At 38.4% G+C, this 18,316-nt stretch overlaps 1 protein-coding gene across 3 annotated transcripts in view; it reads left to right on the forward strand.

The window, feature by feature from the left end:
- Window positions 1–18,316, forward strand: part of CNTN5 (contactin 5) — a 1,375,758-nt gene that overhangs the window by 984,890 nt on the left and 372,552 nt on the right. For all 3 annotated transcript variants that reach the window (XM_074400462.1, XM_039471391.2, XM_074400463.1), the window contains one exon: window positions 9,793–9,895. In XM_074400462.1, the coding sequence (XP_074256563.1) occupies window positions 9,793–9,895 (103 nt within the window). The remainder of the gene's footprint in view (window positions 1–9,792; window positions 9,896–18,316) is intronic.

An 18,316-nucleotide genomic window follows, 5' to 3' on the forward strand; every position in this document is an offset into this window, starting at 1 on the left:
TCTCTTTTTGGGTTGTTTGGAATCGTTGAGAAGGAGTGGTACCAACTCCTCTTTGTATGTCTGATAGAATTCGGCTGTGAACCCATCTGGACCTGGGATTTTTTTGGTTGGTAGGCTATTATTCTGCCCCAAACTCAGCTCTTGTTTTTGGTCTATTCAGGGTTTCAACTTTTCCTGGTTTAGGCATGGGAGGGTGCAGGTGTCCAGGAATTTATCCTTTTCTTCCGGGTTACTGATTTATATTCATGGAGTTGTCTGTAGTAATCTCTGATGTAGTTTGTATTTCTGTGGAATCTGTGGTGATGTCCCCTATATAGTTTTTTATTGCATCTATTTAATTCTTTCTTTTTTTTAAATTAGTCTGGCTAGTGATATATTTATTTTGTTGATCCTTTCAAAAACCAACTCCTGTATTTATTGATTTTTTGAAGGGTTTTTTGCGTCTCTGTCTCCTTCAGTTCTGTTCTGATCTTAGTTATTTCTTGTCTTTTGCTAACTTTCGAGTTTTTTTGATCTTGCTCCTCCAGCTCTTTCAACTTTGATGATAGGGTGTCGATTTTACATCTTTCTTTGCTTCCCATGTGGGCATCTATTGCTATAAATTTTCCTCTAGGCACTGCTTTGAATGTGTCCCAGAGATTCTGGTACATTATACCTTTGTTCTCATTGGTTTCAAAGATCATCTTAGTTTCTGCCGTTATTTCTTTGTTTATCCAGTCAACATTTCAAGAGCCAGTTGTTCAGTTTCCATGAACTTGTGCAGTTCTGAATTAGTTTCTAAATCCAGAGTTCTAATTTGATTGCACTATGGTCTGAGAGACTGTTTGTTATGATTTTCATTACTTTGCCTTTGCTGAGGCGTGATTTACTTCCAATTATGTGGTCAGTTTTAGAGTAGGTGTGATATGGTGATGAGAGAAATGTAAATTCTGTGGATTTCAGGTAGAGAGTTATGTCAGTGTCTATTAGGTTTGCTTGGTCCGGATCTGAGTTCAAGTCCTGGATATGCTTGTTAATTTTTATCTCATTGATCTGTCTAAAATTGACAGTGGGGTGTTAAAGTCTCCCACTGTTATTGTATGGGAGTCTAAGTCTCTTTGTAGGTCATTAAGAACTTGCTTTACATAGCTGGGTGCTCCCGTATTGGGTGCATATATATTTAGGATCATTAGCTCTTTTTGTTGCATTGATCCTTTTACCATTATGTAATGGCCCTCTTTGTCTCTTTTGATCTTTGTTGTTTTAAAGTATATTTTATCCGAGTGTAGGATCGCAACTCCTGCTTTCTTGTGCTCTCCATTGGCTTGGTAAATCTTCCTCCTTGCCTTTATTTTGAGCCTATTTGTGTCCTTGCGTGTGAGATGGGTTTGCTGAATACAGTACACCGATGGGTTTTGAGTTTTTATCCCATTTGCCAATCTGGGTCTTTTGATTGGGACATTTATTTTATTTACATTTAAGGTTAATATTGTCATGTAAGAATTTGATCCTGCCGTTTTGATGCTAGCTGGTTGTTTAGCCTATTAGTTGATGCAGTTTCTTCATTGGGTCGATGTTCTTTACCATTTGGTAACTTTTCGGAGTGGCTGGTACTGATTGTTCCTTTCTATGTTTAGTGCTTCTTTCAGCAGCTCTTGTAAGGCAGGCCTGGTGGTGATGAGATCTCTTAGCAATTGTTTCTTCTTCACTTATGAAGCGTAGTTTGGCTGGATATGAAATTCCAGGTTGAAAGTTATTTTCTTTAAGGATGTTGAATGTTAGCCCCCACTCTCTTCTGACTTGTAGGGTTTCTACCAAGAGGTCTGCTGTGAGTCTGATGGCCTTCCCTTTGTGGTTAACCCAACCTTTCTCTCTTTTTTCCCTTAGCATTTTTTTCTTTATTTCACCCCTGGTGAATCGGATGATTATGTGCCTAGGGGTTCCTCTTCTTGAGGAATATCTTTGTGGTGTTTTCTCTATTTCCTGGACTTGAATGTTGGCCTGCCTTGCTAGGTTGGGGAAGTTCTCCTGGATAATATCCTGAAGAGTGTTTTCCAGCTTGGATTCATTCTCTTCATCACATTCAGGTACACCTGTCAAACATAAATTAGGTCTTTTCAGAATCTCATTTCTTGGAGGCTTTGTTCATTTCTTTTCACTCTTTTTTCTCTAACCTTGCCTTCTCATTTTATTTTATTATGTCACTGAGTTGATCTTCAATCTGATATCCTTTCTTCTGCTTGGTCGATTCGGTTTTTGAAACTTGTGGCCGGGCGCGGTGGCTCAAACCTGTAATTCCAGCACTTTGGGAGGCCGAGGCGGGTGGATCACCAGGTCAAGAGATCAGGACCGTCCTGGTCAATATGGTGAAACGCCGTCTCTACTAAAAATACAAAAAAAAAGTAGCTGGGCATGGTGGCACGTGCCTGTAATCCGAGCTACTCAGGAGGCTGAGGCAGGAGAATTGCCTGAACCCAGGAGGCGGAGGTTGTGGTGAGCCGAGATCGCGCCTTTGCACTCCAGCCTGGGTAACAAGAGCGAAACTCCGTCTCAAAAAAAAAAAAAAAAAAAACAAACTTGTGTATGCTTCACAAAGTTCTCATGTTGTGTTTTTCAGCTCTATCAAGTCATTTATATTCTTTTCTAAGCTGTTTACTCTCATTAGCATTTCATCAAACCCTTTTTCAAGGTTTTTATTTCCTTTGCTTTGGGTTAGAACATGTTCTTTTAGCTCAGAGAAGTTTGTTATTACCCACTTTCTGAAGCCTATTTCTGTCAATTCATCTGACTCATTCTCCATCCAGCTTTGATCCCTAGCTGATGAGGAGTTGTGATCCCTTGAAGGAGGAGAGGTGTTACGGTTTTTCTCCTTTTTGCACTGGTTTCTTCCCATCTTTGTGGATTTATCTACCTGTGGTCTTTGTAGTTGGTGACTTTTGGATGGGGTCTGAGTGGACATCCGTTTTGTTGATGATGAAATTATTTCTTTCTGTTTTTTAGTTTTCCTTCTAATAGTCAGGCCCCTCTGCTGTAGTCCTGCTGGTGGTCCCCTCCAGACCCTTTTTGCCTGGGGATCACCTGTGGTGGTTGCAGAACAGTAAGTGTTTCTGCCAGTTTTTTCTTCTGTTACCTTTATTGCAGAAGGAAGCCCACCAGATGTCAGCCTGAGCTCTCCTTTATGAAGTGTTTCTTTGGATATACATGAGTCAGGGAGCTGCTTGAGGAGACAGTCTGTTCCTTATAGGAGCTCAAGTGCTTAGCTGTGAACTCCGCTGTTTTGTTCAGGGTACCGGGCAGATACATTTAAGTCTGGTACAGCAGAACTCATAACCAACTTTTTTCCCAGGTGCTCTGTCCTGTGAAGGTCGGGCTTTGTTTATAAGATCCTGACATGCTGCTGCCTTTTTTCAGAGATGCCCTGCCTGGCAAGAAGGTAGCCTAATCACAGTCTGCCAACAGAGGAGTTGCTGAATTGCTGTGGGCTCTGCCTAGCTGCTGTGTGAACTGCTTGTGGTTTCGTTTACAAAGGTATAGTTAGAACTGCCTCAGTAATGCCGGTCTGTTTCAGTAATGGTGGACTGCCTCCCTCTATAATGGCAGACTCCCTCAGTAATGGCACATTGCCTCAACAATGGCAGACTGCCTTGGTAGTTGTGGACTGCCTCAGTAATGGCAGATGCCTTTCCCCCCATGGAGATGGACTATCCTGGGTCCTGCTGCACTTGCTGTGAAACTCTCAATCTGGAGCATTTCAGATTGCTGGTCTTTGTGGGAGTTGGACCCGCTGAGCCAGATCACCTGGCTCCCTGTTTCAGAACCCTTTTTTCAGTTGAATGGGTAGCTGTGTCTCCCAGGTGTTACAGGACCCAGTTCAGATGGCTGGCTGCCCAAGTTTGTGTTAGTTTTTGTGCGGAGACCTGCTGCACCAGCTGAAACAGCTATGCTAGAAGCTCTTGGTGCTTTTCACCCTGGGAATCTCCTGGTCTGTGGGCAGTAATAACTCATTTGAAATGTGGTGATCACTCACCCTCTGCGTTGTTCTCACTGGGAACTGCACTCCAGAGCTTTTCAAATTTGGCCATCTTGAATCCACCCTCTGAAGAAGGTATATTCTGTGGATTTGGTGTGGCGAGTTCTATAGATGTCTATTAGGTCCTCTTGGTTTAGATCTGATTTCCAGTCCTGGCTATCCTTGCTAATTTTCTGTGTCATTGATCTGTCTAATATTGACAGCGGGGTGTTAAAGTCTCTCACTATTATTGTGTGGGAGTCTAAGCCTTTTTGAAGGTTGAGTAGAACTCCCTTTATGTATTTGGGTGCTCCTGTGTTGGATTTGTATATTTTTAGAATAATTAGCTCTTCTTGTTTCATTGATCCTTTTACCATTATGTAATGCCCTTCTCTGTCTTTTTTGATCTTTGTTGGTTTAAAGTCCATTTTATCAGAGACTAGGATCACAACCTCTGCTTCTTTGTTTGCTTTCTGTTTGCTTGATAAATCTTCCTACAGCCCTTTATTTTGAGTCTGTGTGTATCTTTGCACGTGAGATGAGTCTCCTGAATACAGCACAAAGATGGGTCTTGACTTTTTATCCAATTATGTAGTTGAGATATTAGCAACCTCTTGGTGCCTGAAGTGAGTCTTAATGCCTTGGGCCATAAGGGAAATTATTTGAGAAACAGCAGAAGGTTGTGTATCGGTAAAATTACCACCCAGATACTACCAGAAGTACCTATCCTTTGGGCCATTTTAACAATTATGGCAATACAAGAATGTCTTCTTTGCAATTCATAAATGTAATCTGGAAGAGAAAAGAGGCTATATGGATTTGACTTTTATTAGTCAATAGTATCAGTAACTTTTTGACATTATTCAGAGGCAGATGTAGATTTTGAGGAGCCTAAAATGTTGTACAACCTTAATACCTTCCTTAATAAGAGGAATACTAAAGTATTAACATAAAAATGGTTTCCCCAAATAGTATTTTATTTATAAAGAGAAAATGAATCAAAATGAATTACTGGAGTTTTGGAGATTGATGCCCCGTTCTCCTAAGATATCTTTGCACAATTTACTAGAAATAATTATATAGAAATGGTTTCAAATTTGGCCTGACTTCAACTCCAACACTCTGTGACACTGAGTAAATGTCAGCACTCACAGGGACCCATGCATATAAGAGGCTTAGGTTTAATAGGCATCATGATAAATCAAGTGTTATTGAATCATCAGGTTAACAGTTAGAAAAGTAACAACACTAGCAAATCATTTTTAAGAATGGGTAGGGAAATCAGGATTTAAGTTTGAGAACTTATTCACAAGAGCAGTCATAGATAGCTTCTAAACAGGCTGCCTGAAGTCTTCCTATGGGGCTTCCAAGTAAGAGAGCATTAAAGATAAACTTCACATCACTAAAAACATTCAGCTGAGTTTATAGATATCACCAGCAGACTACATCCTGCTGTTCCAGTAGCTAGTAGAGACACTGCAGAAAAAAAAAAATGACATGAAGAGGAAATGAAAGAAATAAACTTGGTAAGTATAGTATGGAGAGGCATGGGGAAGTACTTAATAAGAAAAAGAGAGCAAACATTATTGAGAACAGAAGAAGTGCTTAAACATTTGGTTTGGGTGATGTAATAGTGCTAACTATTCAATTCACTTACTATTTATCAGGCTCTTGATATGCAGCAAATAGGAGACTACAAAGTAATCGAGGGAGTTAGCCTGTTAGACTAGGATATTATATTGATAATAATTTCCTTCTATGCCCTCGGTAAACAGATGAGCAAAATGAAACTCAGTTTTCTGACCTGTCAGAGATGGTGCAGACTAGCCATTTAGCGAAGCAATGTCTAGAAACCAGATCCCTCTGATAAGAACTTTAGTGACATTTTCTCTGCTTTGAAGAAAAGTCCCACGAACAACAAGATAATCTTTATGTCTTAGGTGAGCTTAAACATTTTCCATCTAAACTTATCCACATGCTTTCTTCAAAACTTATTTTAAAAGCTACAGACAAATAAATAGGTAAATAATAAACAAACATACAAAATGTTTTCTCTCTAAAGGTAGCCTTTTTTCCCTTTGTGTGTCCAGTATATATGACCTTCATATCTTTCAGAATTTATCTTACTCTTTGGGTTCCTTCTTCTTTTCCTCATTGCACACACATATGCGAAACAATTGTACAGAGAACTATATATGCACAAGGACCTATCAGTGCTCATATGGCCACAAACATGGACACCCCCAAACACATGCTTAGTCTCCTTAGAGAAGTATCGGTGCTAAATCATAGCTGTTTTCTGTGTGTTGCTTTACAGATACAGGGATTCTAAAAATTAATTTTAGGAGAAAATTTACTCCAAGTCTATCTGATGGCGATAGCACCATAATCCACCAGACCTCAGCTAATGCATTGTTTTTTAATAGGTAAAAGCCCTGTCTAATCTGATGACTTCAACTGTTACCTCTAAATGACTGTATGTGTCTGTCCCCTGTCTAGAACTCATCCTGAGCTTCATTCTCTTATTTGTACTATGTGATCAGATAGTTTCTCCTGAATATCCTGTAGGTACTTCAAACTCAATACTTTGAAATTGAAACTCATCAGCTTTTCTACTTTAGCTGTTTTTTTTTCTTTTGTTGACATTGCCCAATTTCCCAAGCTGCATATTATAGTGTTATTATTAACACTGCCCACACCCTTATTCCTGTACCTCATTGCCTGCCAAGTTTTGCCAATTCAGTTATTTCTTCCCCTCTCCCCATCTAGTACCCTTTCTCTATTTTACTACTATTATTAAAGCTCAGGCCTTCATTACTTCTAACCTGTATTACTGAAGTAATGTAATTGATTTATTTTGCTCTGCTCCAATTTCAACATACACATCTCAACATGATGCTACTCTCCTATTCAAAATGACAATATCTCCATGTTACTTGTATATTTTAATCTAAAAGTGCTATTCTGATAATCAAGGTATCAAGGTTCTCTGGTTTTTGAATTCCATCTGTTTTTTGGTTCCATCCATATATTTCCAAATGTATCTAATATCACTTCCCTTCACATATCAAGGTGTCAGAAAAACTGATATTCCTATTGCTGGTAAATTGTTTTTTATTGCTCCATTTACTGTCTCCTATCTCTGTCCCACTTAACCAAATCTTCACTATTCTTATGATCTCCTTCAGTGAGCATGTATTGGTTTGTTTCCACACTGCTATAAAGAATACTTGAGACTGCGTAATTTATAAAGAAAAGAGACTTAATTGACTCACAGTTCTGCATGGCTGGGAAGGCCTCAGGAAACTTAAAATCATAAGGCCTGGGAGGGCAAGGCACATCTTACATGGCAGCAGAAGCATGGAAAAGTGCCGCTTTAAAACTCATCAGATCTTGTGAGAACTCCTTTATTATCATGAGAACAGCATGGGGAAAACTGCCCCCGTGATCAGTAACCTTCCACCAGGTCTCTCCTTTGACATGTAAGTATTACAATTTGATGAGATTTGGGTGGGAACACAGAGTGAAGCCATATCCTTCCACTCCTGACCCCTCACAAATCTCACATCCTTTTCGTATTTAAAAACCAATCATGCTTTCTCAACAGTACCCAAAGTCTTAAGTCATTCCAGCATTAATCCAAAAGTACAAGTCCAAAGTCTCATCTGAGACATGACAAGTTGCTTCCACCTATGAGCCTGTAAAATCAAAAACAAGTTAATCACTTTTAACATACAGGCATTGGCTAAATGTTCCCATTCCAAATGGGAGAAATTGGCCAAAACAAAGGGGCCGCAAGGCCTATGCAAGTCAGAAACCCCAGAAGACACTCATTAAATCTTAAAGCTCCAAAATAGTCTACTTGACTCCATGTTTTATATACAGGGCATGATGATGGAAGGTGTAGGCTCCCAAGGACTTGGGAAACTCTGCCTCCGGTTTTGCAGGGCACAGCCCTTGCAGCTGCTTTCATAGGCTGGTGTTGAGTGCCTACAACTTTTCCAGGTAGTCAATGCAAACTGTTGGTGGATCTACCATTCTAGGGTCGGGAGGATGGCGGCCCTCTTCTGACATCTCTGCTAGACAGTGGGGACACTGTGTGGCGGCTCCAACCTCACATTTCCCCTCTGCATTGCCCTAGTAGAGGTTCTCCGTTAGGGCTCTTCCCCTGCAGCAGACTTCTGCCTAGATATCCAGGTGTTTCATACATCCTTGAAATCTAAAAGAAGGTTGCCAAACCTCTACTCTTGTCCTCTGCACACCTTCAGGCCCAACACCACCTGAAATTTGCCGAGGCTTGGGGCTTGCACCTCTGAAGCAATGGCTTGAGCTGTATATTGGTCTCTTTTAGCTGTGGCTGGTGTTGGAGCAGCTAGGACACAGGATGCCATGTCTCAAGGCTGCACAGAGAAGTGGGGCCCCAGGCTGGCCCATGAAACCATTTTTCCCTCCTATTCCTCCAGGCCTGTGATAAGAGGCACTGGCCTGAAGGTTCTGAAATGCTTTGGAAACAGTTTCCCCATTGTCCTCACTATTAACATTCAGCCCTTTGTTATTTATGCAAATTTCTGTAGCCAGGTTAAATATCTCTCCAGAAAACGGGTTTTTTCTTTACTGTCACATAAAAAGACCTCAGGAAACCTACAATTATGATGGAGAAGCAAGGCATATCTTACATGGTTTAAGGAGAGATGAGAGAGAGAACAGGGCCACTTTTAAAACCATGAGATCTTGTGAGAACTCCCTTGAGTTCAGCATGGGGGAAACCACCTCCCTGATCCAGTCACCTCCTACCTGGTCCCTCTCTTGACACATGCAGATTACAGTTTGAGATGTGATTTGAGTGAGGACACAGAGCCAAACCATATCAGTGTGTAATACTTAATACCTCATTCATGGCAATGATCACTTCTTATCTTTCATTACAGTAATTTGATAGATAGCTTTTCTCCCATACTTGAGTATACAGCATGTTGTTTCTGGTTTCTGTCTTTAAGAATATAGTTGCGGCGGGGCACGGTGGCTCACGCCTGTAATCCCAGCACTTTGAGAGGCCGAGGTGGGTGGATCATGAGGTCAAGAGATCGAGACCATCCTGGTCAACATGGTGAAACCCCGTCTCTACTAAGAACACAAAAATTAGCTGGGCATGGTGGTGCGTGCCTGTAATCCCAGCTACTCAGGAGGCTGAGGCAGGAGAATTGCTTGAACCCAGGAGGCGGAGGTTGCGGTGAGCCGAGATCGCGCCATTGCACTCCAGCCTGGGTAACGAGCGAAACTCCGTCTCAAAAAAAAAAAAAAAAAAAAAAAATATATAGTTGCTGAGTGCTTGAGAGCAAAACTGATTAATCTTTTGTTACTCCCTCAATTTTTGGCAAATGCTTTGCATATTATAGATATTCAGTAAATAATTGACTTCATAAATAAATATTAATTTATTTGGCAATGATGAGGAAATTTTGATACCTTTTCTTAAAAAATAAACACATTATTTAAAATGGAAAATGTTTATAGTTTTTTTAGAACAATTAGTAGCTGTACTACTGATGTTGATTAACACTTGATAATAATTACTTTAAATGATATTGAACATGCATGTAATCTAGTCCTCAAGGGAGGACGAGAATTTCATCCAAATGATTGAGCCTAAGTGTACTACTTATTTCAATACATCAAAAAATTTGATAGTCATCAAACAGTTATTAACAGCCAAGCCACAGTGGTTTTCATTGTAACGTCTCCAGGATAAAAAGTAAAAATTGTAACATTCATTTGATGCTTAAAGACTGTTCTTTCTTTCCAAGGTGTGATGGGAGAATATGAGCCGAAAATTGAGGTCCATTTTCCTGTCACGGTTACAGCTGCTAAAGGAACAACTGTTAAGATGGAATGCTTTGCACTTGGCAAGTGAGTACATGTTCTTCTGTAATTAAACACAATTGTTTATTAAAATGTGACATACCTAATTTTTGAATCACTTATCTTGCTAGGTGTCATTGCCCCAGATGCTCCATGGTGTCTTGTTTATTTTTAAAAAGAAGGTCAAATGGAAATTGATGCAGTAATCAATTATGGTTATCTTCTAGTCATTTCCACTGGACAGCAATTTCTTTAATTTTTCTATTTTAACATAAAAAAAACTTCTCTAAATGAAATAAAAAGCTTTATATCTTTACCTACATATCTTAAAATTTAAGTGTCATCTTTAAGTTTCATTCAGTCACTATGTAAATAAAAAGGATAGAAAGGCAAAGTACTATCTGTTCCTCATGCATAGGATGTAGATTCTGATATGACATAACAAGACAGCAGATAAGCCGGGCGCGGAGGCTCAAGCCTGTAATCCCAGCACTTTGGGAGGCCGAGGCGGGTGGATCACGAGGTCAAGAGATCGAGACCATCCTGGTCAACATAGTGAAACCCCGTCTCTACTAAAAGTACAAAAAATTAGCTGGGCATGGTGGCGCGTGCCTGTAATCCCAGCTACTCAGGAGACTGAGGCAGGAGAATTGCCTAGACCCAGGAGGCGGAGGTTGCGGTGAGCCGAGATTGCACCATTGCACTCCAGCCTGAGTAACAAGAGCGAAACTCCGTCTCAAAAAAAAAAAAAAAAAAAAAAAAAAAGACAGCAGATAAAATCATGAGGATAATAGTTACATAGTGATCCTAAGTATTACTTTAGTATTTCCTGAAATAATAACTTAATAGCACCAGCTGTCAATACGTACAACACATAATCATTTCCCAAATCAAGAGAGAGAATTTATATCACACCCTAATGCTTGCCATACTTAATGATTCGATTTCTGAGAGTTTACAGCCCAGGATATATAGTCACTTGTCAATGATGTTTGCAGTATGGGTGTTGAGATCAGAGGCAAAAGTGGAATTTTGATTATATTTGATTATCATATTAAGATTTATTTTAAACAGAGTGTTGTTTATTTTAGGATGATAAGACCTCAGGGCCCTTTCTAAACTCTATAATTATACTTTGCATAAATGCATCTCTATCAGAGTTGTTAATTATTTAACTTCAGTTGCAGTGAGCAAACTCCCACAATATAACTATAAAATACTTGGAGATAAAGCCAGCTGCACAAGTGTGCTTATTAGAGTAGGTTTAATCTGTGGGTGAGGAAAATATCAGTAAATGCGAAAAAAAATCAGCTAGTTAATGGAGATTTAAGGAATGAACATAGTAAACACCATGTGTTTTAATATCAAGAATTAAAATAAGACATGTATGCCATTCTACTTAAATCTAAATAGAAGCAATGTCATAATAGACTATAAGCAAAATGAATTGTTATGTGATCCATCTTTTAAGGAAAAGACAGCCGTAAGTAGAAATAAATTTTAAAAATTAAAATGTAGTTAGGAGGTATTTGGGCAGATATCTGAGGAAGCCTTCTAAATCTAAAGGTATTAGTTAAGTGTAATAAGAGTGAGTAATAGTTAAAAGTCTTGTTTGTCATGATTTGCTGTTGTGTGTCAAGTAGGTCTAAAAATGTTTCAAGTAAGAAGTTCAATTCTGATAAATGTGAAACTAATATATTCTGGCTTGAAGACAAGGGTTTTAGTGTATCCTGTAGTTAAATAATTCTTAAATGCCAGAATTTATACTAAGGCCACAAAAAAATGGAGGTCATATTGTAAAACAAATTAGAAACTAGACTTATAGGAAAAAAACAATATAAGTATTTCCCCAGGCAAGTTTATTTAATAAGTTAGATCTGGTTGCCTTTGGAAGCCTTGAAATATGCTTAGTAAATTGATGCTTAAAGTCTCTTTCATTCTAGGTAAGACCCAACAGTCAAATAACTCAATCACTTTTGTTCTTTTAATATTTTATTTTCTTCAACCTCTCTACTCCTTCTTTGCTACACAACTCCCAAAAGTAAATAAATAAAAGGGAGTGTAAGGAAGACCGCTTCAGTCAAGAAGGTCTCTTTTTATCACTTAATAATCCTTTCTAAGAAATGTCACAATTATGGAAAAAAGAAACATGTTATGAAGAGAACTATCTCTACCTAATGACCAACCTGCCACCCTCATGAAAATAAATAAGATCAAAGAAGCCACATTTGTACCCGTGATCATCCCTTTAGAGCCTATTATCGTGTGGTGTGGCTCACGGTTTTGTTCCAACATCATCACAGCAAATTGCAAATTAATGATAGAGCATCTGCTTGGCTCCCACAGCTCACCTGAGCTGCTTCTCATTTTAATGATCACATGGTGCTTTGGTGAGGCTTTGCTGCCAGAACTATAGTATCTGCCACTGGATATTGTCAGGATCTTATCACTCATGCTGTTTTTCCACTCAGTGTGTCCTAACCAAACCGTCTCCATAGAGTGTTATAACCAAATTCTGGAATGGAGCATGGAGCATGTCAAGGTGTTTTTTTGTTTTTGTTTTTGTTTTTTGTTTTTTGTCTTGTGGCCTTTGCATTAGCATTCCTTATGCTGGGATTTCTCTCCCCTGGGTCTTTCCATGGGTGCTTTCATTTATTCTCTGGCTTCAATTTCAATATTACTCCCTAAAGACGCTATCTCTGACCACCTCCTCTAACTCACACCCACTATTCTCTATCTATATACCTTTTTATCCTTTTTTTATAGTCCTTAGCACAATTTAAAATTTTTACGTAAGTGTTTCTCCACTTAAAATCATGTATCTGTGTTAGGATCCCAGATGTAAACAGGATTCAACCCAGGTGTTTCAGAAGAATTTAGGAAAGTGATGACCTGAAGATCTGTGAGCAGGTTAAGAACAGGAAGGGAAACCAAGGCATGTATGAACTCCTCATAGCAATAACTCATTGTCACCTGTAATCCTGAAGGACCAAGTGGGAGCAGATAGTGTTTTCAGAACCAGGGAAAACTGGGGATACAGAGTGGGGATCAACCAGTGGGAGCTGTACTTACTGTTGCTGTGAAGAGACATAGCCATTACCTAAGAACACAGCAGAAAAAAAGGATTAGGAAATTTATATCCTGACTTCGTTTTCCTTCTTCCTTCTTATCTCCTCTGGTGGCTCTCATGGCTGAAGTCAAACAGAAGCCGTTGTGCAAGCCTGGGGATGCAAATGTCACTACACAAGGCAAGGCAGTGGGTCTGCTGGGAACAAGAGGGTAACAGGCAAGGGAGGAAAACAGAATAGCCAGCACTTTCCCCACTCTTAAGATTTAATCCCCAAGAGGGGAGGAATCATGACTACACTCTTCACTTACGTATTCCTAGTGCCTACCACAGCACCTGGCACATGGCATTCAGAAAATATGTGTTGAAGGAATGAGTGAACTCAAATACTTCGTCTACTTAATCCACTCAACTCTGTATTATTAACAGATCGTAAAAAATAAATAATAAGTTATTTACATATTATCCTTTCCTCCCCCCTCAAATACATCATGTATATGTTACACCTCTATCTCCTGCTCTCTCATTTTCTCTTATTTGTATCCAAAATTACACTACTACACTTGCCTCCAGCTTTTCCTGCCTATTCTTGCCTTACTCCATCAATTATATTTGTTATCTTAGAGCTACAATACTCCACCTCTCTATTTTTGTGGTAAGAACACTTATCATGAAATCTACCTTCTTAATAAACTTTTAAGTGCACAATACAGTATTGCTGACTATAGGCACAAGGTTGACAGCAGCAAATCTTTAGAACTTATTTATTTTGTATAAATGAAACTTTATTTTATTCTTAAAGCATATTTTCATGTCCAAGTTATACTTACTGCTTAGTACAACAACCCCCAAAACCTCTTTTGATCTACTGCTGCTGTGTAAGAAGGGTTTGTTTGTTGTCTTTTTTGAGAATAAAGATGGGAGAGATTTATCGTTATCTATAGAAGCTAGGCCAAAGGGTGGAGTGAAAAATATTTATATATCACAAAATATAATATTTTATATAATAACGGCTTGAGGAACAAACAAAGAAGATCAAAAGTACAAACTTTTGCTATTTTCAACTTTACCTCCTCCTAGCCTTAGTGGAGTAATTCACATTTCCTACCAAACATTACGATTTTTATCATGTTATTCATTGAACTAAATAGGTTCCTAGATATGTAGTCATTCCTTGGAGATATCTGGGGTTCAGTTCCAGATGCCGCAATAAGACAAAATTCACAATGAAGAAAGTCACATACATTTTTTTGGTTTCCCAGAGGACATAAAAGTTACGTTTACACGATACTACATTTTATTAAGTAGGCAATAGCATTTACATACTTACCTTATTTCCATACAACAATTTACAGACCTTGATTTTAAAATATTTCATTGCTAAAAATTGCTAATGCTGATGTGAGCTTTCAGCAAATTATCATCTTTTTGCTGATGGCTGATGCTATTGACTGATAAGGGTGGTTGCTAAAGGTTGGGGTGGCTGTGGCACATTTTTAAAAGAAGACAACAATAAGGTTGCCACATCGATTTACTCTGTAGCTCGTTATGCTGTTTGATAGCGTTTTACCCACAGTAAGACTTCTTTCAAAATTGGAGTCAGTCCTCTCTAAGCCTGACACCACTTTGCCAACTGAGTCAATGTAATGTTCCAGATCCTTTCTCGTCATTTCAACAGTGTTCACAGCATCTTTTCTAGGAGTGCACTCCATCTCAAGAAACCCCTTTCTTTGCTCATCCATAAAAAGCAACTCTTCATTCATTCAGTTTTTACCATGAGATTGCAGCTATTCAGTCACATCTTCCTGTTCCACTGCTCGTTCTAGTTATCTTGCTGTTTTATCACATCTGCAATTACTTCTCCTACTAAAGTTTGAATACCTCCAAGTTATCCACAAGGGTTAGAACCCCTTCTTGCAAATTCCTGTTATTTTGGCCTTCCATGAATCACAACTGTTCTTAATGTCATATAGAATAGTAAACCCTCTCCAGAAGGTCTTCAATTTCCTTTTCTCAGATCTTTCAGTGGCATAATTACGTATGGAAGCTGTAGCCTTATGAAACGTATTTCTTGAATCATTGGATTAGAAGGTTGAAAATTACTTCTTCATGCATAAGCTATAAAACTGATTTTGTGTTAGCAGACATGAAGACAGCATTAATCTCCTTGTACATCTGTATCAGAGCTCCTGGGTAATGAGGTGCATTGTCAATGGACAGTAGTATTTTGAAAGGAATCTTTTTTTCTTAGCAGTAAGTCTCGACAGTGGGCTTAAAATATTTATTAAACCATACTGTAAACATTCATTGTCATCAGGTTTTGTTGTTCTATTACAAGAACACAGAGTAGATTTAACATAATTCTTAAGGTCCCTATTGTTTTCAAATTGGTAAATGAGCACTGACTTCAACTTAAGTCATCAGCTGCATTGGCCCCTAACAAGAAAGGTAGCCTGTTCTTTGAAGTTTTGAAACCAGACGTTGACTTGTTTTTAGCTATGAAAGTCCTAGGTTGCATCTTCTTTCAAAATAAGGATGTTTTGTCTACATTGAAAATCTGTTGTTTAGCTTATCCATTTTCATTAATTATCTCACCTAGAGTTTCTGAAAAACTAGCTGAAGTTTCACATCAGCACTTGCTGCTTTACCTTTTACTTTAATGTTACAAAGATAGCTTCTTTCCTTAAACCTTATAAACCAGCCTATGCTAGGTTCAGACTTTTCTTCTGCAGCATCCTCACCTCTGTCAGCCTTCATAAAATTGAAGATAGTTAAGGCCTTTCTGTGATTTAGGTTTTGGCCTAAGGGAATGTTATGGCTGGTTTGATCTTCTATCCAGACCATGACAGCTTTTTCTCTATCAGCAATAAGCCTGTTTTGCTTTCTTATCACTTCTATCTTCACTAGAGTAGCACTTTTAATTTCCTCCAAAAACTAGTTTGTGTGTGTGTGTCTCTCTCTCTGTGTGTGTGTGTGTGTGTGTGTGTGTGTGTGTGTGTGTGTATTTGCATTCACAACTCAGATAACTGGAGCAGAGTCCTATCTTTAAGCCTGTCTTGGGTTTTGACATGCCTTCCTCACTAAGCTTAATTTCTAGCCTTTGATTTAAATGAACAGATGTGCAACTCTTCCTTTCACTTGAGCACTCAGAGGCCATTGTAGGGTTATTAATTGGCCGAATTTTAATATCACCATGTCTCAGGGAATAGGAAATCTCAAAGAGAGGGAACAAGATGAGGGAGTGGCTGGTTGATGGAATAGTCAGAACACATACATTTATTGATTAAGTTTGCTGTCTTCTATGGGCATAGTTCATGGAGCTTCAAGAGAGTTACAATAATAACATCAAAAGATGACTAATCACAGATCATTATAACGTACATTAAAAATAATTGAGATCCTGCAAGAATCTTCAAGATGGGACACAGTGATACAAAGGGAAAGCAGGCTATTAGAAAAATTGTGCCAGTAGATTTGTTTGACATAGCATTGCCACAGACCTTCAATTTGTGAAAAACGCAATGTCTGTCAAGAATAATAAAGTGAAATGCAATAAAATAATGTATGCCAGTACCTTATTTCTTAAGACAAAATAATTCACTCATTAATTCAGAGGTGTCAAAATGTAAGGGTTGGATTTTGTATACCTCATTTCATAAATGTAGTAGCCTAAAGTGTCTTGAAGAAACTAGAACCAAATGCAGGTCTGTAAGCTCTGAGAGCTAACTATGTTCTAGGCACTGTCGCATCTTCCATGATTTCCATAGTCTGTGTTCTCAAAGTAATTGCACTCTGTCTTCAAAGATTTTGCTTAATGTAGTATTACACCTTGAGTCTAGTCTTAATTGTGTAAACATCCACTGTGCACCTTGACCAAGCTATCCTCTAACAGTCAACCTTTATCTCTGCAGAGATTTACTACCTACCTTTTTGGTTCTAAGTTTAAACTGAGACTCAACAACCTAACAGCACATTTTCTTCTTTTGAACTCTCTTTGGCCCTTGATATGATCTCATGATCCTTTGATAAGCCAAACTAGGAAATTTCTTTGATTCTTAAAGAATCATACATTCAAACCATGTTATAATACTGGTTCATTTTGATTTCTCTGGGAAGTACGTTTACCTTTTTATGATCTGTCTCTAATGCTGTTCACCTTTGTTACTTAGAACATGCACAGTAGTGCAGCTATAATGCACAGATAATTTTTCAATATATAAGCTTATATCTTTCCTGTATTCTTTAAGAAAAAGGAAAACACATAATTGTAGGTTATCCAATTTTACTCTATTTTGATATCACCCAAATTTACCAACCTGCATGATTTGAAGTTAAGTAAAAAGTCTAATAAAATGTTATAAGCTGAAAGCTTTCTTCTAAAGAAACCTCTACTTAAATATGTTTTGTCTACAAGCTGCAGAAGCAGAATGCAAGAGTATACTAGTTTATTCCTAGAAATAGCTCTTAAAATAGAATCGCACAATATTGAGTATAGAACTTAAAAAGTGACTGTAACATGCTATATCATGCTATACCTTCTGTAAAGGTATTTCTCCAGAAAAATGGGAAATGTTTCAAGAGGATCCATAGGGAGACAAAGGTATATAAAGGCTTGGGTAACTCAGCAATGTGTAAAACAGTGGAGGGGGATTAATTAGTTGGAAAGAAAAGACTAGTTTAGACATATGGAAGGTTATTATCAAGAGATTGCTTGTAAGCTGTTCTCTAGTTTCGACAAGGCAGGGAGGGAGTGAAATTCCAACAGTATGGGATTAAACTAGAAGAATTACAGTGGGTGTAATGTAGAAGTTTGTGACAAAATGAGTTGTTACAGGGAATCTGGTTTATCAGGAGAGACAGTAGAAGCTCTTTGACTGCACTGCTGTAAGAATATAATAATGCTTACTTGTCTTCAAATGATTTAGATGTAATGTTCTCTGAAAGAAGAAAAATGATCTGGGTTAGGATTGAAAATGAAAATTTAAATATTTTCTATTGCAGGCTGCCCATCCGCAGATTATCAGGCTGAATATTAAGAATAGAAGGATAGAACCAGGCAGACCCAATTAGTTATCTTCTGGCCATGACATTATTACATAACATTTCAAACTGCTTGGTGGCATATCCAGGAAGTAGAAATGATGAGGGTTGACTTTTCTTGCTCAGCATTGAAGCTAAAGACCTCAGTGAAAACGTGGTTATCATTGATATTTCCTAGGTCAGCTTTTAAACACTGGGTACAGTACTCTTGAAAGGGATTGAGAGATAAGGGGTCAAGGGACAGTGCAAGAAAGGAATCCCTTAGGGCCCTAATAAATAATTCATTTTGGTGGTTCTTTCTAAATGCGGTATGCAATTAAACACTGGTGATGTTTTCAACTGGGTGTGCTCAGTGTTTAAGT

This window comes from Saimiri boliviensis, chromosome 6 (assembly GCF_048565385.1).
Source record: "Saimiri boliviensis isolate mSaiBol1 chromosome 6, mSaiBol1.pri, whole genome shotgun sequence".
NCBI lineage: Eukaryota > Metazoa > Chordata > Mammalia > Primates > Cebidae > Saimiri > Saimiri boliviensis.